The following is a 26,418-nucleotide window of genomic DNA, read 5'->3' as shown; positions in this document are numbered from 1 at the left end:
CCGGGATTACTTGGCCCTCTGGTAGACATAGCCGCCATTGGTGGCGTAGACGGTGTCCGCCCCGTTCTTGGGATCATCGGCCAGCGGCGGCGCCACCACCTTCCTCTCGCCCTCCTTGGGCTGCTCCTTTGCCGCCTCATCGGAGTAGCCGGGCGGAGCAGGTCCTCCGAATCCGGGCCCGAACTGCTGATATGGATTCTGGCCGGGCACAGGTCCGCCGAAGCCCGCGGGCACATTGAACCCAGTGGGATTGAGTCCCTGGAACGGACCTTGGGGATTGGTCAGGGGCAGACCCTGGTTGGTCAGGAATTCGGGTGGATACGGGCCACCTGGCGGTGGGAAGGGTCCTCCCTGCGGTGGGAACGGTCCTTCCTGCGGTGGTGGGAAGCCAGCTCCGGGGAAAGCGTTTCCGAAGGGAGCTCCCTGGGGTCCAAAGGGTCCTGGCTGTGGTGCGAACGGAGGTCCTTGTGGGGGAAAACCTCCCTGCGGCTGGAAGCCTACTGGCTGTGGACCAAATCCTGCTCCCTGTGGGGGAAAACCAGCTCCTTGTGGGGGAAAACCAGGCCCCTGAGGACCGAATGCAGCTCCGCCATTGGGATAAACTCCACCCGGAGGCACGTGGTAGGCAGCATTTGGTGAGCCCACTGGGAAGGCTCCGCCATTGGGATAGGCCGAGGGCACCGGACCAATGCCTGGACCCACTCCCGGCTCGCCAGGACCTCCGCCGAATCCAAAGAACGGTGGGTAGATGGGCAGGGGAAAGTTCGGCGGCTGGACAGGCGGCGGAGGAACATTACTGCCCGTGGGAATGGCATAGCCCGGCGGCAGGGGCAATCCATTCGAGGGATAGAATCCAGATGGATCCTTTTGAACCTCCTGGCCATCATTGGACGGTGTGGCTGGAGCATCTTGTTTCGCCCTGGGCGGTATGTAATCCTTGGACAGGTGGCTCACGTCCCCGCTTATGAGGGGCAGAATTAGGACCAGTAGAACGGCCCCTGGCTGCAGCATCTCGAGGTTCGGCTTTATCTCTGGGAGCTTCCACGGCGACGGAAACTATGTGGCCACGGGCCCCGCAGCCGGCACTTATAAGACACCATATCTGCGGATTATATAAATCGCGACCCGGCTCATTTCACTTTCCCATTCGGCGAACGGAAATTGCTTTGCATCATCACAAAGGTTCCATAAATAGTCGCGGACCTGTGGATCGAAGGTGCGAGGGGAAGTGTTAAGACTGAACTATAAAAATAAGTTTGTCGGCCGAATTTTACATAAAGTAACACCAATATCGAATGCTTAATTAAGCATAGGTGCGGATGGAAACAAAGAAAACATTATTTACAGGTCACATTTGATAAATGATGAACCATGAACCTACTTAAAAACCAATATGACAAAAACCAATATGGCAAAAAACAGTGTTGATAAAGCCCCAGACAAGCATCGTAAAAATCTTCATTCCTAGTTACCAAACTTATAACAATTAAGATTTTACAATTAATTTAAAACAATTAAGCATTTTAAAACTTTAATATACTAACTAACATTTCTGACTAGTACACGGTCTTTAAAATAGTTGTAATGGTTCCAGTGTTGACAAAGTCATATTGATGAAAAAGCTTTAAAAACAAACTATTAAACTATAAGCTTTATTTAATTTAAATTAACACAAAAGCTTCGAATTCGAAAGAAGTTAGTAACAACTTCCAAGTTTAATCAAAGCTCTGCGGTGCGATTATAAAATAAAAAGCACAATCAAAGCTCTACGTTACATTCGTTAGTTCAATAACTAAAAAATGTCAGTGTTGTTAGTGTGTGTCTACAACCTGAATTCGCTGAATTGAATAAGATGAATAAGCTGAATGCAAGAATGAAAATTATGGACTTGATAGAACAATCAAAAATCGATACATTATACATTAGTCATTGATGCGGCTCGAAAGTATATGTTCTTGTTTTACTGGTTTTTGCTTAAGCTAGCCTAAGAACCTAGCTATTCTAAGCAATGATTTAATATTTCTGGTCTGATGTCACTAGGTAGGAAGTTCCTTACATTCATACAATAATGTGGATTTTAATTTAGGTATTTGGATTTATCTAAGGGTTCCTTCTATTTTTTCCTAAATGTTGAAGGAGCCAGTTGTGTGGCTTAATCACACTGGCTAACAAAATAATGTTTTACCCTTGCCACATTTTATTTTTATTGAAATACTTTATAGACATAATACTAAGCTTAATTCCTATTCCACCTCTAGGTTGTAGTCGTATAATTTTTAAATTCCATATTATAACTTCTGAAATATAAATAAAATGCAGGGTACATTTTTAGCAAATACCAATTTTTGTATTATTTTAAAAGCTTCTTTTTTTAACTTTGAACGACAAAACTAGAGCTACTAATATAGCCTGGTATAAGTGGTATTTCATTGGCATGTGTCAAACAAAATGACAAATTAATATTAATTATTATCAATTTGCTATTTATAATATCAAGCACTTTTATTGTTGTTGCTCGCAGATTTAAGAAGTATGTGACAGGTTAGAGATTAAAAGTATATATATTATTTATAGTCTTGGTCAGGATTACAAGACAATTCGATTGAGCCATTTTAGTATAGCAGTTAGTATATTTTGAAAGCTATTGAATAAAATTGTTTATCCTAAGTGGTCAACCTAGATCAATAATTTTACATGGTAGCAGATCAAAATCAAAAATTAAAGTTATTGTAAATAGTATAACAATTTTTTGTTGGAAATCTTTTCTACCTTAAAAACGTTATATGCATGAAAAAACTAGAAAAAATGGCTTTTATTTCTATTATTTCCTATACATACGAGTATGGTACGAGAAAGGTCTGTAGTTTTGAAAAACATAACAGATCATCCCAACTTTTATAATAATGTAAGAGGCTCTTAGATTTTTGTAATGAATTTGTATATAAGGATTTGACTCTGTAAAAAAGTTTGATTTGGTTATATTAGAAATTAATTATTATTTATAAGGTGTTGAGGGCGACTTCCGTTATCCTGAACCCCATTTAAAAACCACATTAATTTGGATTATTGTTTTTTTTGTTTAATTTTCGTTGCTAATATAGTTTACAATACGAAACAAAATTGATGGTGAGTTGGGGCAGTATGTAGTTATTTACACTGTTTCGTATTCAGTTGCATCTCATCTCATCTCATCTCATCTCATCTCGAGATCCTTACTTCCTGTAGACGTAGCCGCCGTTGGAGGCGTACTGGGTGCCCACGTCCACGGAGGGGGCGGAGTAGCTCACCGAGGGGGCGGAGTAGCTGACGGCAGGAGCGGAGTACGACTGCTGGACAGCAGGGGCGGAGTAGCTGACCGAGGGGGCGGCGTAGGTCTGCTGGACGGCAGGGGCGGAGTAGCTGACGGCGGGGGCGACGTACGACTGCTGGACAGCAGGAGCGGAGTAGCTGACCGAGGGGGCCGAGTAGCTAACCGAGGGGGCAGGGGCGGAGTAGCTCACAGAGGGGGCCGAGTAGCTGACGGAGGGGGCGGCGTAGGTCCTCTGGACGGCAGGAGCGGAGTAGCTGACCGAGGGGGCGGCGTAGGTCCTCTGCACGGCAGGAGCGGAGTAGCTCTGCACGGGGGGCAGGTACTCGCTGCTGGGGGCGGAGTACGACTGCTGGACGGCAGGGGCGGAGTAGGTCTGCTGGACGGCAGGGGCGGAGTAGCTCACCGAGGGGGCGGCGTAGGAGTTCTGCAGGGGCGGCAGGTACTCGTTGCTCAGGTGGCTCACGTCGGCGGCCACGCAGGCGAACAGGGCGAAGGCAATGAGGAATTTCTGCAAGTAGGACAACACTTTCCACATTAACACATTGCAAAGCACAGAATATTAAAAAAATAGAAAAAAAAATCTGTTTAGTCAATTAGTGTTTTTTTTTTTTGTATTGGCAATACAACTTGTAATCCTTCACTGACCATTTTGAGTTTGGCTTGTGGGCTTGGATGCGACTGTGCTGGATGAGCTAGAGGCTGCGACTGATGCCGGTCCCTAGAGCGGGCCTTCAATTTATAGCGGCTGGCCGGCCGGTCCCAAGAAAAGGCCCGGTTCGTAGCGGGCCAAGCTGCAGCCGCAGATGGGGATGGAGGTGGTGATGGTGAGGAGGAGGAGGAGGAGGAGGAGGCTGAAGCCACCAGCGGACCAAGAAGAAGCGGCCGCAGAAGCCGCCAGCATAAATTCAAGACAAACATCGGGCAGAGGTGCCTGAGGTTCAGAGACAATTTCTGAGCCAAATATATTCCATAACAAAATTTCAAATTCTATAAAGTTTAAAAATTTTATAAAGGAACCTAAAGCATTATTATGTAAGAAAAAAATTTAATAAGCAAATTTTACTTTATTAATTTATATATAAAATAACACTAAAATAAATCTTACACAAAATAATAGCAAAAAATTCATTAAGACTTTCAACTTTTGTAACATTAAAAGAATAATAAGAAAAAAATAATAAATATTAAAAATATGGTTTTTATTTAATATTTTTTATAAATGCATGATTGAAAAAAGTAGGCATTACGTGTGTAATGACATTAAACCAACTCTTTGTTGCCAAATCTAGTGAGCAATCAAAGAGCAAAGTTAAAAAAAATGGATAAATATTTTCAAAGTAAATTATGAATATGCCCCTCTGAGCTTTCGGCACTATTTCAATTTAAATATAATTTTGCAACACTTTAAAAATGCATGTGGCAAAAACGCGAGCTATAATAATAACCATCATTATGGCAGCGCACAATAATCAATTAATTATGTAGCATCCAACCACCCACAGTGCTTTATGGCATTTGGCAATAAAATGGCCAAAATGGCAGCCCTGATCTGGGCGGGGGTTCAAAAAATATTAAAAACAAAACTACCAAACGGAAAATCACATAAAAATTAAATTTAACATAAAACCGAACGAAATCGCACACGCGAAACGGGTTTGGCTCATTTACAATACTTTATTTTTCCATCGACGCAACGGGTTTCGGCGGGTGAACTAATTTGGGACACCTTTCGTGGGGTCTTCAATCAAGCTTATTGGCGCGGGGAGTGGAGCCACACAAAACTAAAAAGGCTAAGGGGTTCCACTAATTAACATTCAATTTAACGCATTATAGGCCACGCAACCTTTTCTCGTTTCAGCCACTTTTCGGTGGTTAACCACAGAGATGGGCCGAGCCCCGGGAAGGAGATCCATTTGCAGACCTGGCCTCGTCCGCGACACTCGTCCAGATTGATGGCCCCCAGAATGTCGTGTTTTTTTGTTGGTTCGGAAACAGATCCACACTCGCACTTTCTAAAAAGCCATAAGCCCATCTGAGAAGCCGGCAGAAGACGGCCTTGAGAACGGAGCCGACGCAGAGTTACGAGTTCCCGAGCGGGCTTTACATAATAAGCAACAACTTTTACTCGCTGCCACATCTTGCGTCCGCCGGTTGCCCCTGAACTTGAAATGCAGCGATCGTCAAGGCACGTGCACCGCCAGAAATCAAATTCAGCGGATTACTTCCCATTCAGCAGTAAATATCGGGTTTTGATATCAACACCTTCAAACGGTAAAATTTTTCATAGCAAATAAATCATTCCTAAGCCAATCCGTTAACAACTTTGTAGCAACTTAGCATAAGTAGCTTTAAGTTTATTATAGGAAATTTATTCGTTTCTCAGGTGTTAAAAAGCCATTTTTATATACATAGATTTCGCATGCTGAATTGCCTTCGTGTGCTGAATTACCTTCCTATGCTGAATTGATCTTTCAGTGTAGACGTTAATCAAAACTGAAATGGCAGGCAACGCCAAGCATGACGACAAGTTGAGGCAAGCTTAAGAGTTAATGGACTGCAGTTGGGCAGACTGAAATAATGATCATTCCGAGAACTACAATCGGGCAGCTGTGAGCGGTAAGTGATGGTCCCAAAACAGGTATTTCGAAACAGTTATAAGGAAGGAAAATATCAATGTGGTTAGGGGAGCTTTGACAAGGGAATAAGGGTACCATTTCCCAAAACGAATGCTCTATAATTCCAGTAAAATCCAACATAAAATAAAGAAAAGCAGGTGTGTTGTTTAAAAAAAATATATGTATTTAAAGATAATAGACTCTGGGGCTCTTAGAACTTAAACTTAGTAAACATAACCTCCGTTGGAGGCGTACTGGGTCTCGTGGCCGGCCTTCGAGTAGCTGGCCTGCAGGTGGGCAGGAGTGATGGTGTCGCCACCAATGGCCTGGGGCACATGGGTCTCGGCATTGAACTCCTCGATGCCATTGGAAGCGGGCTCCTCGTACAGATGGGCAGGTGTAACAGTGTTGGCTCCAATGGCGGCGGGTGCCTGTCCCTTGACGTAGGCGGCGATCAGATGGGCAGGCTGGTAGCTGCTGACATCGGATCCGGGAACGACGGACGAGACCTGGCTCTGAACGTAGCTGCTGTGGACCGCAGCTCCAGAGGCAACCGAAGAGCCGGCCGAAGCGACAACGGACTGCTTCAGGTAAGCTGGGGTGTATTCAGCGGGCTGGTAGGAGCTAGAATCTCCGCCGGGTGCAACCGCCTCCTGATCCTGCTGCTGCTGCTGCTCCTGGACATACTTGTAGTGGGCCTCTTGATCAGCCTGGGGGATGAACTTCTCCGGCGTGTAGGTATCAGCGCCGATAGCAGCGGGTACTGGCGCGTAAGTATCAGCTCCAATTGCTGCTGGAGCGGAAGACTTAAGATGAACGGGAGTGTATTCAGCGGGCTGGTAGGAGGAAGCGTGGCCTCCAGGAGCAGCCTCAGCCACAGCTGCGGCTGAAGGGGACTGCTTAAGATAGGCAGGAGTGTATTCAGCGGGCTGGTAGGAGCTCGAATCGCTACCAGGAGCAACCTCTGCAGCAGCGGCGGCAGAAGAGGTCTGCTTAAGATAGGCGGGAGTATATTCAGCGGGTTGGTAAGAGCTAGAATCTCCCCCGGGTACAACAGCCTCCTGCTCCTGCTGTTGCTCCTGGATATACTTGTAGTGGGCCTCTTGGTCAGCCTGGGGGATGAACTTCTCCGGCGTGTAGGTATCAGCGCCAATAGCAGCGGGAGCTGGGGCATAGGTATCAGCTCCAATCGCTGCTGGAACGGATGCCTTAAGATGAGCGGGTGTGTATTCAGCGGGCTGGTAGGAGCTGGCATCGCCACCAGGAACAACCTCAGCGGCAACAGAAGTTTGGGAGGATTGCTTGAGAAAGGCAGGGGTGTATTCAGCGGGTTGGTAGGAGCCCGAATCGCCACCGGGAACAACCTCAGCAGCCTTGAGATGGGCGGGAGTATATTCAGCGGGCTGGTAAGAGCTAGCCTCGCCACCAGGAACAACCTCAGCGGATTTCAAGTGCTCGGGAGTGTATTCAGCGGGTTGGTAAGAGCTAGAATCTCCCCCGGGTACAACAGCCTCCTGCTCCTGCTGTTGCTCCTGGATATACTTGTAGTGGGCCTCTTGGTCAGCCTGGGGGATGAACTTCTCCGGCGTGTAGGTATCAGCGCCAATAGCAGCGGGAACTGGTGCATAAGAATCAGCGCCAATCGCTGCTGGGACGGATGCCTTAAGATGAGCGGGTGTGTATTCAGCGGGCTGGTAAGAGCTGGCATCGCCACCAGGAACAACCCCAGCAGCCTTCAGATGGGCGGGAGTGTATTCAGCGGGTTGGTAAGAGCTCGAATCACCGCCAGGAACAACCTCAGCACCAGCAGCGGCAGAGGAGGACTGCTTCAGATAAGCAGGGGTGTATTCAGCGGGTTGGTAGGAGCTGGAATCGCCACCTGGCACCACCTCCGAGGAGGAGGAAGACGAGTAGGATGAGGAGGAAGAGGAGGAGAGTCCATAGCCTCCATCGGCGGACAAGCCCAACTTAAGGTGACTGACGTCAGCGGCGGCGATGCCGACAAAGGCCAAGGCGATGACGTAGAACTTCTGCAAGCAGGTCAGGTAGGTCAGACAGGGATAAGAGGGAAAGAGGCGTGGAGGCGGAGGTGGTTCCCCTAAGAACCGAAACTTACCATGTTTGGACTGAATCTGTTGATCTGAAGAGGGACGTTTCAGGTTTTTATACCCACAAAAGATTATGGGCCTATGCTAATTGGAGTTTTGTTTTGATCTCCGCTTGATTTGGTTCCTACTAAACTTCTGCCTGCTCATCTGCCTGTTTTTTCCACTTCGTATTCTGGGTTCGCGAATTTGCATAGGTAACATAACAAAAGTGGCGATCTTATCAACTTGATTAGAACCTCTTTGGTGCCGAGCGCCTTGGCCTTTCCGGCAATTAAACTGTCTTCTAGCCTATACACAGAAAGAAAAACATCACCGATTATCGCATAAAAATTCAATAGTTCTTGAAAATAATAATTAATTATAATTTGTAAATCTGTTAAAATGGAAAACCTGAAAGCAAAAACAATTTATAAACTGTATTTAAATTCTTTAATTATGATGGCAATGCCATTGTATATTTTTGTAAGCTTCCTTACTATTTTTTTACGTGTACGAGTTCATCCTTTCGGTGGCTTGCTAAGTGGAGTTACTGATTAGCGCCTGGCAAGTTCAGACGGGTGTCATAATCGGCTTGGTTCGCCAACCAGTTTCAAATCTTTGGCCAAGACTCTTAGATCTGCCAATGAGTCTGCTAATTGGACTTGGGGAAATCAATCGATTGATGCTCAAACTCGCATATGGAGCCGTGCTTGATCGAAATATAACTACTTTTGGCTTTTTACGGCACAAGAACGGACTCGTTGCATACCCCGCAGAGGCCAAATAATAAAGCCATAAAGGTATCGTTTAAATTTAATTTCAGTGTGCCAACTAAATATATACAGTTTCGAATTAGTTACGCCAACTCTGGCCACCATGCTGAATGTATTATAAGTTTAAGCTTTATATAAAGTTGCTGCTTGCATTTTATGGATTAATTTATATGCTTAAAAGATAGTTGAGCTGATTTTATGGTTATCTTTTGGTGAAATTAGCTTAACTTAATAAATTAACCGATTTTCATAATGAACGTTGGCGAAACAAGACTATCAAAAGTGGAGTAAATAAATATTAAAAGATGATGAAAAAATAAAGGGTGTTCAATAGTTGCTGGTTTGTAAAATCTCTAACAAAAATCTAGAATAATCAAGGAACATTGAACTGGGAGGAACCATTCAAAACCTGTTTATGCCAAATCGGTTTTTTTTTATTGATTTGTTTTGTCAAAAAGATGAAAATAGATGGTCCGTCAATAGAGCTAATAACTTAATTGTATGAAAAATGACAAAATAATTGAGTATTAAATAATTAATGGTCAGCTCAGAGGTTCTGCTATAGAAATGTTCATTATTGCTTATATTTAATTATTTAACTCATTAAAAAAATTGTATACAAATTTCCAATGTTTTTTAAATAATAAAAATTTTTAAGCAAATATAAATAAGTATGTGAGTGGCCAAAAAATTTTAAAATAATTAATTCACAGTGGTAATTTTGCATATATAATTTGTTAATAGTTGATCGACTCCTTTATTAGTTTGAAAGAGGTTTATTTGTTAATATTATATGTATATCTGTGAATAATAATATGTGCTAAATATTATAACATAAAACTATAATATAATTCTTTGAAAGCTGGTATTTTGTTTATGTATATTTGGGCTGTAAAAAGAAACTTTCCAAAATCGTACTTAATTTATACAGAGTGGTGATAAAAATATGATTTCCCATAAAATTGTTTAATTAATGTTTCTTATTTTAATTAATGTAAAACAGCCGGCTTCTTCCATTTCTTTTGTTATTTTTACAAATTTATTCAGCTAATTATGCACATTTTGTTATGGTCATTTTGGTTAGTTTTACAAATTTGCATCCCTGTGACGTTTGTCTAAACAATATTTAAAATTATATTTTTAGAGTATGCAAATTTGTAGAACTGGCCAATATTTTTGGGCCAACTTGACTGTCTGCTCCGGTCGAAATGAGGGTGAATCACTCAAAGTGGCGAAGATTCTTCGGCGACTCGGTTCAGAGCATCCAAACTAGTTTTGAACATCATCATCAGTAGGCCCGAAAAAACCAGACTCCAGTTTTTATATTTCTTTTTGCCTTTACGTTGTATTAATTATGAAAATGTATGCTTTGAGTGGTGTAATTAAAATACAAGAACATAATAAAATTTAAGCTTTAACGATATTTATTGGCTTTTTGTAAAACAAATGTCAGAGTCTGTTCGAAAATCAGGTTGGGTGACAATAGATTTATAATAATGGTTCGATTTTAAGTATATGTTTAAATATATACCTATATTTGTTTTCATTCTTTCTCTTTTGTTGCCAAACAATAGATCAAGTTTGAGCAAGTGTACGAGTATATACCTTTTTTCATTTCTTGATATTGATTGTGCATTTGTCAGTCAAACTTGTTGGTGACTTAACAGAGGTGTGAGTCTTAGATGGGAGCTTAGCCCTAAATTAAGTTTGCTTTGGACTTGCAGAGAAAGAAAAATTCAAACACCACTACCCCTTCTTTAAAATATTTTATTTATTTTAACCCATTTCCCGTTCCGTTTTTCTTGTATTTCCATGATTTTCAGAATGGTGACCCAAAGCTGCACTTCAAGATTTCATAACTTGAGTTATTGGACTCCGATCTCAAATTGGGATACCTCTATGAGTTGAGTTTGTGTTTTAATTCTCTAATAATCTACAATCAAATATTTCTTTTCTAAGAGGGTCGAAAATTTCACCCATTTTCATGTTCAATTATTTCGTGTTTAATATGGTTTTCATAATGGTGACCCAAAACTGCACTTTAAGATTCCATAAATTGAGTTATTGGAGTCCGGTTTTAAAGTGGGATACCTCTATGAGTTTGTGTTTAAATTCTCTAAAAATCTACAATAAAATATTAAGAGGGTAAACATTTTTTTTAAATGTACATTTAAATATTTATTTTCTAAGACAGTTGAAATTTTAACTCATTTTCATGCTCCATTTTCCGTATTTCCCCGATTTTCAGATCGGTATTCCAAAACTGCTCTTCAAGGTGGCATAACTTGACTTGAATACCTAGAAACCCAAAATTGAACTTCCTTTACCCGTACTAGAGTTGTTGGATTCCCATTCCGATGTCTGACATAATTCGTTAATTTTTTCTCAGTAGAAGGTAAATGTTCCACACACTTTCGGTTTCTTCTCTGATATAGTTGACTCTTCTCTGGTAGCCGCCGGGTTTTTCAAATATTTGTGCAGCGCACTTGTTTGGAGATGGCTAATGTTTGCCCGGGGTCTCGGCCCTCGGCAGCGGCCATAAAACAATTGCGGAACCAGCGACAAAAGCGACAAATTGTTTGGCCCAACAGCAGAAACAACATGCGAGCAGAGGCTGGACCCCTTTACACCTCGAAGCCCCCTTTTTGGAGGCACTCCTGCCTGCTGTACACACTGATTTGGCATGTATTTTGGCCACGTCTTGAGTTTGAGTCGCCTGCAATCGTTATGAGAAAACGGCGCTTAAATAAGACAAGCACGGTGAGCTCTTAAATAACGTTTGCCAAATTGCATTTCTGTTTAGGATTTTGCAAAGCCCGACGAAACGATATTTGCATTTTGCAGTTGCTCTTGGGCAATACCCTGCTGGAGATCTTTTTATGGTGGGTGGATGTGAGCCCGCATCAGAATCTTTGGTCTGATCCGTAAATCATAATAAATGCCAATATATAAGTGGAAAAGAACATCAATCTTGTGGCATTCTTTGGCACATATGATGCTAATTAAATAATTAGCTTATTGTTGTGGCGGATATGTCAGCACTTCATTGTGAAAAATGTTTTTTTTTTGTGTATACATATATATAGTCTGAATGTTTAAGCTTTTTCTCAATTTATTTTTTTTAAATATGAAAATGAGTAAAAAATTGTATTTTCTTTGTAGAGTATATGACAAAATCAGTTGCAAATATTTACTTTTTCGAATCAAAACTATTTCAAGTGACGACTGCGCCCTTACATTAGCATTCATAATTCGCGACTCAACTCAAGTTGCGCGACTGTTTGCCAAATTCCAGCATTATCTGAGGCATTGCAAATATATGTTTAGAACTCAATGTTATTTCAGCATGAATGTGAAACGCATTGGCTCTGGCTTATTTGTTCCGTAAATTCCCACAGTTTTTGCCGAAAGATAAACAGCTTCACAGCTTAATTCGCGACGTAAACTGTTTGAGAAGCGCATAGAACGGAGCTCGGAATTTGTTGAGATTTTTTATTCGCGGTGACCGCCTTTGTCACCTGCTTAAAGTGAGGAGAATGTGCTGAAGCATAGCGAATCTAAACAGAAGAAATCATTCACAGTCGAGCTGATGTTTTGGGATGCTACTTAATTAATTTTCCAAATATCAAGGGGATTTTTTTTTTCATCACCTGCGTTAATTCGTCAAAAACGACGGCGATCAGTGGAAAGGCTGGCAGAGATCTTGTTACTTGTTTGATTACGCGGCAGAAATAACGTGGTTAAATTTGGATCGCAAACCCTGACCTTCTCGCCAAGTGCGAAACGAAATGGAATTAAATTTTTAATCATTGTTTTACGACCATAATCCGCGAAAGTGAAGGGCAATCAAAGGAAGTCGTCTACTGAGATCGGACAATCGAAGGTGGTAGCTTTACGACCCAAGAGCGCTAATTAAAATTGCATTGAAAGCGAAATTAGCCCACAATTGTTGTGCACTGCGAACAAAGAAGCTTCTTTCTTTGCCGAAGATATATGTCTGCTTGCCCGCATAATAAAGCCATCATCGTGACATTTTCCATAAACTAAGAGCGCGGTGTGGGGGATCTGGAAACTGGACCCAAAAACTAGTTATGGGGCTGAAAACCACTCTGGCGATCGCGTAATTCGCCCGCAATTACAAAATCAAGTTTACGCGAGTAGTGCGATCAGATTCCCCCTGATTGGCATAATTAGTGGCATTTCTGCTGTCATCGGCGATTGTGTCGCGAAATGTCATTCAATTTGTCAAATCATTTTACGATCGCCACACAGAAATCTGCGCAATTGGGTGAGACCAATGGGTAAATGATTGGCAAAAGTCTTAAAACTCCCATTTGTTTTTCTAGAATAAATTCGATTTGAATCAATTATGAAAATAGCATAGGGGCTTATTGATTTTCTAACTTGGCAATTGCGGGGATTTTTTGTTGTTTGTTTTTTCAAAACCAAAGCTTGGGGCTGAGCTCTGCAAAATGCCATTGAAATGTGGATGTACTCATAGATGAGTGAGTCTGGCTATCATTCATGGCAAAGCTAATATTTGTCGTTGCTTTTATTTACTTTTTAAAGATATTAGCTTAATATTTAGAGATTATGTCTTTTACTTTAATAATTATTTATTTTATTTTTATGTTTTCTACCCCGTTTCTAAACGAAACACAACAAAAATAATTTATATTAAAACTATTATTAGTTTTATTTATTAAAGATATTCACCCAATATTTTTTTTATTATTTATATTTATTTTACTTTTTTGTTTTGTATCCCTGTTTTCCTATTTCCCTTTTATCATTTTATAATATCATTGATGTTAAAACTATACTTTTTCTTATTTTAGTTAATATATTTGTTTCAAACAAAGGACAACGAATATGTTATACATAAAAGCTATTTCTATTTAATATTTATTTTGTTATTAAATATCATCTAAAGAGCATTTACTATTCGCCAAGGAAAATATGCTTCCCTTTCCCTACCTTTTTCCGACACTTGTGTTCACACACTTTAAAATTCGCCAAGTATTTATCATTGTAATTTATGAAGGTTGGCTTAGTCTTCGTTGGTCTCTCGTTTTCGTGGGGGGAATCCCATTCAAGTAACCTCCATAAGACCGCGTTCTTGTGCCATCAGTTATAAGCATAATTTTGTTTTAATTATATCATTTTCAAGCAACACACGCTGGTAATCAATTTGTTTTCTGAAGAAATTCTCGGAAAACCTCAGTGGCCTGTGTATAATTAATTTATTTTTTTTATTGTTGTGATTTTATGGGGTAATTGGATATAGATGTAGAGCGTATCCAATTTAAAGTCGTGTTGTAGGTGCTTACCCAGTTGGAAGCCGTATTTATGATTTTATAATTGGTTGCACTGTGTTTAAATTAATTTATATTTTCATCATTTGACACTCGATTTTTTTAAAGTTAGATAAGGTAGAGTTTTTCAACTGAGATGTATTTAGTTTTAATAGATAAGCTAAATGCATTTTAATTTATTTGTTAGGTGACCGAATGTTCCGTTTATTTAGCAAGTGATGCTTAAATGAATTTATAAATTTAAAAAAAATATATACATATTAATATAACCGTGCTAGCCCTGCCTATTTAAAATAATCACTGACAAAAAGAAAAACCAGTTTTGTTTTGTGTGCAGCCTATAAGCCGGCATAATTTGTCTAAGCTGATTTCAAAAATAAGCCTAAAAGTAGGTAATCTGCTCTTGGGGACCCTCTTTTCGGGACTTCTTCAGCTTTTTGGGTACCAAAGTAAGTGGTTTTTCTTGGACTGGGGATCTTGGCAGACGCCGCCTTTCAATTAAGCCAAGTGGTCGAGGTTGTAAAGCAAAAATATGGCTGCCTACTTGCAGGCTGGCCCATTAAAAATGAAGCAAACATCAAGGGGACAAGGGGGGAATAGTGCGGTTGTGGGTGGTGCATAAGTAAAAGGACACTAAAATATTACGTGCACATGTGACCGCCCATCGCTGTCCCCATCCTCATCCCCATCGCATCTCGTCTTATCCCATACCATCCAATCCCATCTCATCTGGAGACAAGACAAGCCCTGATGATGATGGCTGCAAACGGCGACAGGCACAAATAAAAAATCAACTTGGCAAAAGCCTCGAGCCCAAAGCAATCAAGTGAAATGAGGTGCAGTTGCCACGCCCCCCATCCAACCATCCCGCCGCAGCGCCCACTTTTCCGGGGAAATGCCGAAAATAATCACAAGGCGACAAAATGTTGCATATAATGCGGCTGCTTAGGAAGGACCATAAATAAATGCCTCAAGGCGCAGGAACCATGAACAGTGGTGGCATAATTTAGATCCAAGTCAGAGGGTTAAGGTACGGAAATGTAAATAAATGTAAATATTATACCATATTTTATTATGTTAATAAATACATTTATCTGAAATTAACAAAGTCATAATAAAGAGTTCTAAAACCTAACTATTTTTTAAATACATAAAATAGTTATGTTAACAGCTCTTAAATATTATTATAGATTTTATAGGGATTTCTACTCATAAATAAAATCAAAAAGAAACTGGTTGCCAGAATTTTTTGGTATTTTTAAAACATTTAGAGCCTATATATAAAAGCTAAAAGTGACATCTCTAAGTCAGACGAAGGACGAGGCCAGGATCATCAGACTGACTCACTGACTGATGGATGGATGGATGGTTGGTTCGTGTTAATTATTTTGCTAAAATAATGCAAGAACAGCAACGAAAAATTTGACAAAATTTGATGCGCTCATATCGCCCATCCGCCCTAGCCCCTCACCACCCATTTCCTATTTTCCCCGAAAATAAAAGGCAAAATACTGAAATGAAAAATCGCAATTTCCTGGGCCCTGATAACCGCCGGCTACGAACATTTTCTATATAGGAATATAAACAACAATAAAGCGCGGACGACAGCGACGGCTTAATGAGTGACGGGCGGTCATATTAGATGAGATGCGATGTCCTTGTGTAGGTTGTGTTGGTTGTGTCCTGTGTGTGTGTTCCTGTTAGTGTCACAGTGCCAGAGTGAGGGTGTTGGCGAGTTATGGCGCATTAAGCCCAGCTGCGACCACACCGAGAGAAAATTCTACGAAACACTGATTTAAAACTCTTATACAAATGTTATAAATGAACAAGGAATAGGAAAAAAATATACTGTGAAAAAAGGAAAAAAATATACCAAATTTATAAAGAATTCGCCGTAAAAAGAAGAAAAAATATACCAAAATCATGAAGAAAATATACCAAAGTCGTAAAGAATTCGCTTTTATACTATTGATGTAAAAAATACCCCGAAAATATACCAAAGTCATAAAGAATTTATCTAAAGTCGAATTCTATATGAATTTGGTATATTTTTTCATCTTTCTGGGTTCTTTAATTTGGATTGGATTGATTAATGACAATAGTTTGATATGATAAATATAATACAAAAATTGTTTTCTTTAACTGTTTATGTGTGTGAGAGGACTATATCTTAGTATTTTTTTGGGGGGTATCTGAACTCCTCTTGCGTTCTCTGGCATTTGCATTATTCATGTGCTTGGGAGAGAAAGCTGGGGTGAGCGGTGAAATGACGGGGAAGAGTCGAGAAAGTCGCGGTAGTTTTATTTTAAAGCCCAAGCGTTCATAAAACCCCAGCTCCAGACAAGTGCAGTTCGCTGTCGTGGGAGGCCCTGGAAAAGGCAATATAAAGGGTATGGGAAAGATACCCTATAAACCCTATATACATACAATCCAGCAATAATCGGTTGATGTCAACGGAATGCACTCAGCTTTACTAGCAGCTTGAGAGAAACACGAAACATTAAGTAAAAAAAGAACAAAAGCTTGATCTATAATATTATTACCTTAAATTAATAATCTATTCCCAAAAAAAAATATATGATTTTTTATATTCAAAAAAACTTGGTGGTTATCTTAACTTTGCATTACAGCTAAAAGTTTGATTTACAGAAGTAACCTTAAGTTAAAAGTTATATGACAGATAGTAGGGAAAACATTTATTTTATTTTGTTTTATGTAGTTTAATGTTTTAAAAAAAATTACCCTAATTAGCTCCAAATAAAGAGCATTCCCATGGCTAAGAAGACCTTTCGGGTGAAAGCCTCTTTCTCCGCCGAAACACCTCCTTCTGGTTGCATTTTAAGTTCGCTGGCTGAACGCTTTTGATGGCTTTTTCGGGGTCCGTCCTTGGCTCCGCGTGTCCATGAGACCGCGGGTCCATCGTGTGTTGATGCTGATGACAGCATCCGAGGAGCTGACGAGCTAAGGAGCTGGGGAGCTGCCGAGAGCTGAGGAGACCACGTCGACCCCATGATGAAGTTGTCGTTCGTCGTTCATCGTTCATCGGGGGGCTGCTCGTTAAGTTGCCTTTAAGTCAAGTTGTTTGACAATCTTCGCAGGCAGGAGCAGGCCAGGCCAAGCCAAGCCGAGCCAAGCCCAGCCGGGCTAAGAGCGGGAAAAGCTGGGGAAAAAAGTGTTATAAATTGCATTTAGTGTCGGGACGCGTCATTGCTGATTTGTTACGGCTGCCAGGGCTAACGGCGGCGGGGGCCAAAAGGTCAACCTCCAGGCCTTTAACAATGGCTTCTGTATCCGGGCTCCGGAATAGCTGGTATCGCTGGTACACCAGAGATCCCACTGCCCAGATCTCTCGGCTCGCTTCGGGTCCCCCTGCATACATATACTCGTATATGCAAATTGCACTGGCAATGATGCGTTCTGGAATTCCGAATTGTTTACAAATTTTCCAACAAAATGCTAGCGGGAGGAGCCTAGATATGCTAAAATAAAACTTCAAGTCATAAACTAAAGACTTTGTTTACAAATTAAATGCAGCATGCAACAAGCGACATCTTCATCGCGGCCAAGGAGCCAAGGAGCCCAGGAACCCATAGCTCTATATCCTCGCCTATCCAGATATGCGACTCAGATACTGGCCTTTTGCTTATGAATTCGCTGGGCAGACCTACATGCTCCCCCAAACGCCCTCTCTGCCCACCTAACCGATCCCTCCTGGCGCTTGGGTGTGATGTGTCCGTTGCACTGTCCTTCGGTCCAGCCGTCCGTACACTGGGAAAAATAGTATTGCGGTTTTGAGGCAATTTATGTTAATCAAAGAGCTCTAAAAAAGTTTACAATTTACCAAAGGTAGTCGCCTAAAAGTATCCAATATTTTTACTGAAATGCAATATTCCAAGGATCAGTGTTCATCAGTTGTTTAATTCCAAACTAGTGTTAGGCAGTATTCAATTTAATAGTAAGGATAAAGATTATTTTCAATAAATATTTTAGAAATTAAAAGTGATTCAACAGAAAGTAAAATTTAAGAGAAAAGATGACTACTTAAACATTTTAGTGGCAGGCATGCCAACATAAAAATGTAGTATAATAATAAATATATTAATAAAGTAAGTTATACATAAGAAACACTTATGTATTCATACATTTATTTATATTTCTTCTTTTCTTGGGCTATTATTTATTTAAGCGTTGTTCAGCCAACTTAAAGTTGTATTTTTAAGTGACACAAAATATTAAACATTTATTTAAGACTAGGATTACACATTTTCTGAAGTATTTTTTCCCCTGTACCTGTCCGTTTGTCCACTTTGTCCGCCGGCTCGTACTTTATGCCCACCGTATGCAAAGCAGCCCGCAGCCCAGCAACATGTGTTTTACATGAATTTTAAATGATATGTTAAATAAAAATGCGCAGCTAAACAGCCCAAGGCACCGCACCACAGTGAAGTCAACGAGCACGGACAGGGGATCGGGCATGGGAACGGGAACCACTGCAGTCACAGTGAGTGCAAAGAGTGCGTGAACCACTCTCGGCACACGCAGTCATAAGAACAGTGGTCGCGAATGCGAATCGCCTAAATACTTGATTTGCTTTGTTCAAAACTAAATTGCGTCTTGTTAATGTTTATTGTCCAATTAAATAGTGCTAAAAATAAGGAAAATAAAACCACGATGGGAAAAGATTTTAAATGAGTTCGAGATAGTAAAGTAAACAATAGCTATGCAAATACACTTTTATATAACGAGATGTCTTTATTAAATGTTTATTAGATATTTTAATTATTTTATAACATAGCGTATAAAAATAAAAAAATTTAATTAAAAATACAGAATTGCGTATACACTTTATTTGTCGCTTAAAAAAATAAAAAAAATAATTCCACATAGTAAAATTCGGTAGGTGAAGTAAAAGGTTTTTATAAAAGCTGGTATAAACTGTTTACTTATTTTTATAATTTTTAAAACTAACTAAATTCATTACGTTTCATATTCTTTGAATTTGATTTTACTACAAACGTATAAAACATGAAAAATCCAAATGAAAATCGGTTCTGAAAATAATATTTCGGGCTTAAGAAATTGTAAAATATTTTGTATACCTGTTCAGGTTTTTAGCCCCTACAATCTGATTTTCTTTTGGCTCTTTGAATCCTTAACCAATTAAATGATATAGTTCCCCCAGATCCGCCCACTGTGCAGACGTGGAGAAAAATCAGAGAAATGGACGCGGGAAGTCGGGCCAAAAACTATGCAAAGTTTATGCGAATCTAAAATATTTGCACTGGGCAAGCGCATGCGCAGCGCACTCAATTGTTCAAATACATTTATATATCTTCAAGGCAGGCGAAAAGGAAAATCCAGCTGGAGAGGGAAAACCGAAGCTGGGCAGCAGCCGCCGGAGGAAGGCCGGAGTTGGATGCTGGATGTTGGATGCTGCCTGATGCTATCAATTCAAAGTCAAATGGGGGGACAACAAAACAAATCGGCGCTGCATCTATAATGAGCCCAGCCAACGTGGACCAAACTCAGATGCCTGGCTCAAAACGCAAGAAAAAATATAAGAAAACAGGCCGGGCCAAGGCCCCCGAGTCGGAATTGATGAGAGCGGGCGACCATATGGCCAGCGGGCTCGGGCCTGGACTTAAGCCCAAACCCATCCCCAAGCCCGAACCCTGGCTGAGTCCAGGTCCAGACTGGGGTCCGATGTTTTGACTTGCATGTGCCTCATTGAGTTGTTCTGCGGAGGCCCCATTTCCCCCTTTTCCTTTTCCTAGCCCCGATCTTGGGGAGCACGATCTTCTATGGGGACACCCACCCAACGCACACACATTGGTTCACAGGTGGGGTCAAGAAAATAGAGAAGAGGGCTAGAGGTTCTAAAAAGTATTTTAAAAATATTTTTGGAGCTTGAGCTTTGTTGTAATATATGAGAAACACTTCACAAAATATAGGAAAAAAAGAAAAGATCTTTCAAAAATGTTTCTAAAGTCAATACCTCATCAGACTTAGATCCTACTAAAATTATTTTAAAATTTTTAAAAAATGTTTAAAGGTTTTCAAAAAGGAACTAAGGAATATTTTAGGTAATGGTTGCATTAAAAATTAAAAAAAATTTACAAATCAGGAGGATATCCTTCTTATATAAGTCTAAGTATTTTTAATTTTTTTTTTCAATTAGGATTCTATTAAAAATAAATTATCAAGTAATGTAAGTCCAAATAACTTATTGCGCTGTTTGAAATGCAAGTAGATTTATTTTAACTTGTAAAATCCTTCATAAATGTTTTTAAAAGATCACTGCTGTTCTTCTGACCGCAGGTGTGCACACAGATGCGCCCAGTGCCCTGGGGCCATCGCATTATTCCCGTTCCTAGTTCGATTCGCATTGATTGCAAAAATTGTTGAATGCCGCACAATTGAATCCGTTCGCGGGTCCATAAATGTCTTCATTATGATCTTGAGTAGTTTGGTCAATTTGCTGAGGACCGACTGACCAACAGAAATTCGATGATATTAGGGGTTTTTGGATTAAAAATCTACACTATGAGCTGGCTGAAGTTATTAAATTAAGAAGAAGTCATTTTACTATAAATCAAAAGCAATCAGGAAGAGATTTTAGTATGTTACCATAATATTAACATATGAATAAAACTGGATAAAAACAGTTTACAAAATGTATTTCTTGCCATTTTAATGCGACACATCTATAATGAAGTACACAAATATAAATGTTTTACTATTATAGTGTTAATAAAACAATTAACTCCTAGATTCAGTTGGCATATTCATGTGGTTCCCTGGTGATAAATTCTGGGGTGAAAAACTGTGCCAACGCCCAAGAGGGGAATCAACTACGTGGCCCAAGAATGGAGTCAATGTAGAAATGCGATTCGGAGCTGAAATCGCGCCGAGGAAAGGCTGAAGCAAAAGCAAAGGCAAAGTCAAAGGCAAATCAGGCATTAAATTGCACATGAGGCCGACAATTTCCTTAAACACAGAGCGCAGCGCAGCGGCTGAGTTGGTAATAGAAAAGGATTTGACTCGATTGAACACCCGAATTTGCAATTTTCGAGTTAAGCTCCGTTGCGCCCCCAAACGCCTCGGAAAAAATGGTGGGCGGTGAGCCGAAATTATAGCCTAAGCCCAGGCAAGTGGAAGAGCAGACGGAGTTTTGGCCGTCTTTTTTCCAATTGCTGCACTTTTTTTTCGGTTTTTCGGGGCCATCTCTTGGCCAAAGCACTTAACACGTCAACACGGTCGCCGGCGCTGTTTTCCCAAGCAGTCGGCGGGACGCGAGTTGGTTTTCGGTGGGAGTTGCAGGTTGGGCGGGCCCACGAAGCGGGTATACGCTACCCCAATGTATTAAGGGGGGGCAGCGATTTTTCAGTCAATAAGACATCACCTCTTATGGGATTTAATGATTAAATATAAAGAAAAATAAGATTTAAGTATTTAATTTGTGAAGAAAATATTTTGGTTACTCATATTTTATTAATAAGTATCTAAGATAAATTAATATTATTCTATAACATATTTATAAACAATTATTTAAAATATATATAAATAAATATCAAAGTTAAACATTTTACAAAGCTTAAACTGTTAAAATACTTAATAATTGGTATTGGTTTGAGCTTAGAATTGTATTTGTCGTAATATATTTATTTCAAAGACCACTCTGGGTAAGTGATTTATATATATGGCTAATCTCTAATCCTTCGATAATAGCATACCCTCTCTCTTTGCTACCCTCTCTTAATGATTAGACCTTGGAAATGTAGCAACTTTCATCACTACCCTTACTTTTCGCCATTTACCCAGCGTTTGGGCCATATCGATAAAAACAACGTGGCGGTATTCTGCCTTATGCTGACATGATTACCTAGCTAACCATATAACGAAAGCCAAATCCAAAGTCGAGGCTAAACTCGAATGGTTGATTGTAGCTGCAAGTTAGGGTACACTGAGAATAGATAAATGTACCGCTTTCCCAGTAATACAATATTAAATCTTATTTTTGTTGCTTTCCTATAAAAACAGAAACTAAGATTTTTATTTGAGTCTTTTGTGATTTTCAAACAAATAATATTATCTCTATATTTTTGGTAAACTAATGATAATAATACAATTGCATAAAACGCAAAGAAATACTTTTTTGAGTGCTTGCTAACTGGGATTGAAAATGGGACTGGAACTCGCATGCTGCATGCCCATATAGATCGATAAGGTGGCCCAAGATTGGGCTGGAGAGTGTGTATCGATTATTATCTATTTTGGCAGAAATCGATCGTGATCGATTTATGCCGAGCTTTTCAACAAGGTTAAGTGGCTGCAGGGCCTCAAAGGGGAACTGTAATGGCGCATTTTGCCATCCGAGCTGTTAATGTGGCAACAGGAGTTTGAGTAGATACTACACAATTAGTTCCACCGTGACTGAGACTTAGCCGGGTTGTCTTGGACTGTTCATGAATCTATATAGATTAGCTTAGAAAAATTATATTGTCTTTTGTGAGGTCAGTCAGAAGTTTGCAACGCAGTGAAGGAAACGGACAACTATATCTTAAAGCTCCCATAGGAACTATCGGGGAAAAAATTAAAAAAATATATAGCTTTACTGCTTTTTGATATATAACCTTCTTAGCTTAGAAATAACATTTTGAATTTCGAATTAAAAATACTCCATTTTTGGTGGATTTTTGATCGTAGTTTGGCCAAATCATGGCGTACAGCAAAAAGAGCGACTGTTTTGAGCAGCTGGCGACCTCTGCTAACAATCCCAATCACTTTCAGGAAAATGTAATTTTTTAAATATTTTTTCATTTTTTGAAGGGGGTGAGTTTTTAAGGTATACGTTACTTAAGGTAAATTAAATATTTGTAGTCACCACTTAAATTAAACATAAGCAACTTTCAATGGGTAAAATTCAACATTTTAAATTCAACTTTTAACATTCAACATGCAACATTCAACAAAAAACATCCAACTAACAACCTAAGGTAAACTTAAGAAACTTTCAATGGGCAAAATGGAAGATTTTATATTCAACATGTAACATGTAACATTCAACATAAAACATGCAACCTACAACATTAGACATGTTACATGTTTGATGTTGTAACCTGTATAATGCAATTATTAAGTAATAATTTCATTTTACCATGGCCACGTCATTGAAAATGTTAATTACAAATTAATTTCTTCTGCGGGGGCTTATAATTCCCAATTAGTTCTAGCTCAAAATGAGTGACCATTGGGCTATGGTCACTCCCAAAATCAGTTGACCGGAAGTTCCGGCGAGTGTTTGTGTGTGTGTGTTAGTGCTCTTGGACAGATCAATGGATATGAATGGAGGTGGAACTGGACTCCAGGATGCAGTGCGTCGAGATCCTGTCCAGGTATGAACCTTATTTAGGTGATAATTAAATATTAAAAGCAACTTTCAATGTGCAACATTTAACATGTGACATATAACATGTGACATATAACATTTAACATATAACATTTAACATATAACATTTAACATATAACATTTAACATATAACATATAACATTTAACATTTAACATTTAACATATAACATTTAACATGTAACATCCAACTTAAAACTGTTAAATGTTGTATAAAGAACCTTAAACATGTAATTGTTGTGTAATATTTATCAATTTTACAATAGGCCCCGTTATTGATAATGCTAATAAAAATGAATATTTTCTAGTTCTAGGTAAAATTGGATGCTATGGTCACTCGAAAAGCCATTTGACCGGAAGTTCCAGCGAATGATTGTGTGTGTGTTGGTGCTTTTGGACAGATCTCTGTATATGTATGGATATGGATTACTGGATATATATATACATGGAGAAGTCGTCATTCAAGACTCCAGAGCGTCATCGAAAAGTTCTTCAGGTAAGTACCTTAGTGAATTAAATATTTTTAGTTACCCCTTAAGCCATACCAAGTAATTTGAATCAGACAGAGCCAATATAAACAAACCAATCTGTCAGCAATCACAATAATCTTCTTTCTATTTTCAGTAGTATATAAGTTATGTATAATACATTTGGCTTAGGATGTGTATTAGCAGTATATTTTTATACCCTTGCAGAGGGTATAATGATTTCAGTCAGAAGTTTGCAACGCAGTGAAGAAGACGTTTCCGACCCCATAAAGTATATATATTCTTGACCAACGTGACTGGACGAGTCGAGAGTATACAAACTTCGGCTTGCCGAAGTTAAATTCCTTTCTTGTTGTGATATATCAACGGACAAACTGTTAGTAGGCTTTGTGTTTTTAGGACACCTCGTAATTTCGTAATTTGCTATTATAAATAGTACCAATCCCAGTGCCCACTGATATTTCTGTTCTCGTCAACTCGATTTGGTTATTGTCGCATTACCTGGCAGCAAAAATAAAAAATTCACAAATTACCCATAACTACCCAGCTGTGGACATGTCGACGGCCCCCGAAGATAGGTTGCGCGAGAACCTCAACCGCTGTCTGTCGGACTCCCTGGTGAAGGGCTTCGGAGGCCTGGTGATCGGCTCCGTGGTCACCCTGCTCTTCTTCCGGCGGCGCATCTGGCCCGTCTGGCTGGGCACCGGGTTCGGCGTGGGCATGGCCTACCGGGGCTGTGAGAAGGAGCTCAACGATGTGAAGTTCGACCAGTAGGAGTGAGCTCAAGCAGTTGCACAATGGATTTTACGGATGCACAAGTACGGTTTACTCTCTTGCGTTGATTTGGAATGTGGAACGAATTGAGTAAAGTAATTCGATCGAAATTGAGTCTTTATTGGGGGTAATGGTGGTGCTATATTATAATAATATAGTAAAAGTAAAGAGGAGAAAAAGGACAGTCTAATCAAGATGACTTTGCGATCTGGAGCAAGTGATATGTGCCAATCTGCGCTGGAATTCGACATCTACTGTTTTTTTTTTGGTCATCTAAAGCTTGTCTTTGAAGTTCACCGATCCTAAAATCGTTCAAGGGCCCCATAAATCGACTTGTCCCGTTGCAGGCTGGTGCTAATGCGACAAGTCCACCGGATTTCCCCCTGTCCTCCACGCCACGCAGATCCCTCCACTTGACAGCTTCTCGGAAAGATCGCTATTCGCGATCCATTTGCCAAGATATAGTCGAGGGCAGCGCTTCGAATTCAGTGCGCTTCCGAGGCAATCGGGCGATCGCCTGGCGGAGAAGTGCAGTCGAAGAACCGGAGGAGATTGTGTAGCACGGTCGGCAATTATAATATATACAGAATCCATTACGGTTCACAGGTCAAATGTAGAAATTGAGATAGATCCGCGGCCAGGGGCTGGATTTGGTTCATTGGCAGCTTTGCACGTTGTCCCCCCTCGAGACCAGTTTGCTAGGCTTCTTTTTCAGTGCTGCCAAAGGCAGCTAGAAAGCAATTTCTCAAGATATGTAAAAGATTTCATTGAAATATTACTTTTAAAACGGATTAATCTGAAAAGTTATGCATGTTTTCCTTTGTAAACTAAAGAAAAATACTTGTTAATCAAACATAAAATATCCTTTAAATGTCAACATAGTAAAAAAATGCTGGGATATTTCTCTGATATTCTAATTTCTCTAATAAAGTATTGGATTTCGGAAATTTCCTTCATTAGTTTATGTCATACTATTTTAAACGATTTTCCTTTCTGCTTTTTAAAACAGGTTTCAACTTTTTCGATTGTGTTCCTCATGGTTTCTTTGGCTAAATTGGCAGCACTGTTCCTGTCGACATCGTCATCGTCGATCAATGTTCAATCCAGCTCAGTTGAGCCTGTAGCGCCGCATCGCATCGCATCCCATGCCCATCAAGATAGTCGAAGACCCATTGCCTCCGTCGGGTCCCTGTGCCTCCAATCCCCAATCCCCAATCCCCAATCCGCAATCCCCACTCCCGAATACCGATTCCCGATCCTCTATCCTCCAGCCCCGATCCTCGATTCGAGCGGCAATCGTGATCGAGTCGAACTCTGTATTCTGTGCTCTGGGTACTGGATTGTGGATTCTTGTGGCTTCCACTCGCCGCAGCTCAGAATTCGGCAGCAATTTTTCTTCGCGGTTCCTTTTCCACCTTTTCCACTGCCCTGGCCATATATATACGATATACACGATATCCGATTCGGCGACAGATTCGTTTTGGCAGCTACGCAGGTTCCAGCGGAGATGATCAATTCGGTTCATTTTTTGTGAGCTTTAGACCTTAGATTTTAAATACATTTTAAAATAAATATTTGATGATTTTTTTGTAAATTTATTGAAATAGGCTATAGACAACAATTACTAAAAAACATGACTTTGGGATTTAC

At 40.1% G+C, this 26,418-nt stretch overlaps 4 protein-coding genes and 1 long non-coding RNA gene across 5 annotated transcripts; 2 read left to right on the top strand and 3 right to left on the bottom strand.

The window, feature by feature from the left end:
- Nucleotides 1–6: 6 nt before the first annotated feature.
- Nucleotides 7–1,029, bottom strand: LOC108023935 (basic proline-rich protein). Its single transcript, XM_017093621.2, has one exon. The coding sequence runs from the start codon at nt 1,009–1,011 to the stop codon at nt 7–9; it is 1,005 nt and encodes a 334-aa protein (XP_016949110.1). The 5' UTR covers nt 1,012–1,029.
- Nucleotides 1,030–3,046: 2,017 nt separating this feature from the next.
- On the bottom strand, nt 3,047–4,007 carry LOC108023916 (cuticle protein 16.5). Its single transcript, XM_017093600.3, has 2 exons — nt 3,956–4,007; nt 3,047–3,818 (listed from the first exon to the last, which is right to left on the bottom strand). Exons 1-2 carry the CDS (start codon nt 3,956–3,958, stop codon nt 3,213–3,215), a joined length of 609 nt encoding a protein of 202 aa, XP_016949089.2. The 5' UTR covers nt 3,959–4,007; the 3' UTR covers nt 3,047–3,212.
- Nucleotides 4,008–6,134: 2,127 nt separating this feature from the next.
- On the bottom strand, nt 6,135–8,046 carry LOC108023917 (spidroin-2). Its single transcript, XM_050887424.1, has 2 exons — nt 8,042–8,046; nt 6,135–7,955 (listed from the first exon to the last, which is right to left on the bottom strand). The coding sequence occupies exons 1-2, from the start codon at nt 8,042–8,044 to the stop codon at nt 6,150–6,152; spliced, it is 1,809 nt and encodes a 602-aa protein (XP_050743381.1). The 5' UTR covers nt 8,045–8,046; the 3' UTR covers nt 6,135–6,149.
- A 15,341-nt stretch (nt 8,047–23,387) lies between these two features.
- On the top strand, nt 23,388–25,919 carry LOC127010980 (uncharacterized). Its single transcript, XR_007763950.1, has 3 exons — nt 23,388–23,495; nt 23,815–24,002; nt 25,778–25,919. It is a non-coding gene; the product is annotated as an uncharacterized LOC127010980 (long non-coding RNA).
- Nucleotides 24,418–24,878, top strand: LOC108023944 (MICOS complex subunit Mic10). Its single transcript, XM_017093632.3, has one exon. It carries the CDS (start codon nt 24,550–24,552, stop codon nt 24,766–24,768), a length of 219 nt encoding a protein of 72 aa, XP_016949121.1. The 5' UTR covers nt 24,418–24,549; the 3' UTR covers nt 24,769–24,878.
- Nucleotides 25,920–26,418: the final 499 nt, after the last annotated feature.

Source organism: Drosophila biarmipes, chromosome X (assembly GCF_025231255.1).
Source record: "Drosophila biarmipes strain raj3 chromosome X, RU_DBia_V1.1, whole genome shotgun sequence".
Taxonomy (NCBI): domain Eukaryota; kingdom Metazoa; phylum Arthropoda; class Insecta; order Diptera; family Drosophilidae; genus Drosophila; species Drosophila biarmipes.
The sequence above is the reverse complement of the archived record's forward strand: the minus strand, read 5'-3'. Positions and strand labels throughout refer to the sequence as shown.

Bases quoted from the DNA above. Each gene is read 5' to 3' on its own strand.
- LOC108023935 (XM_017093621.2), bottom strand. From the start codon at position 1,011: ATGCTGCAGCCAGGGGCCGTTCTACTGGTCCTAATTCTGCCCCTCATA.
- LOC108023944 (XM_017093632.3), top strand. From the start codon at position 24,550: ATGTCGACGGCCCCCGAAGATAGGTTGCGCGAGAACCTCAACCGCTGT.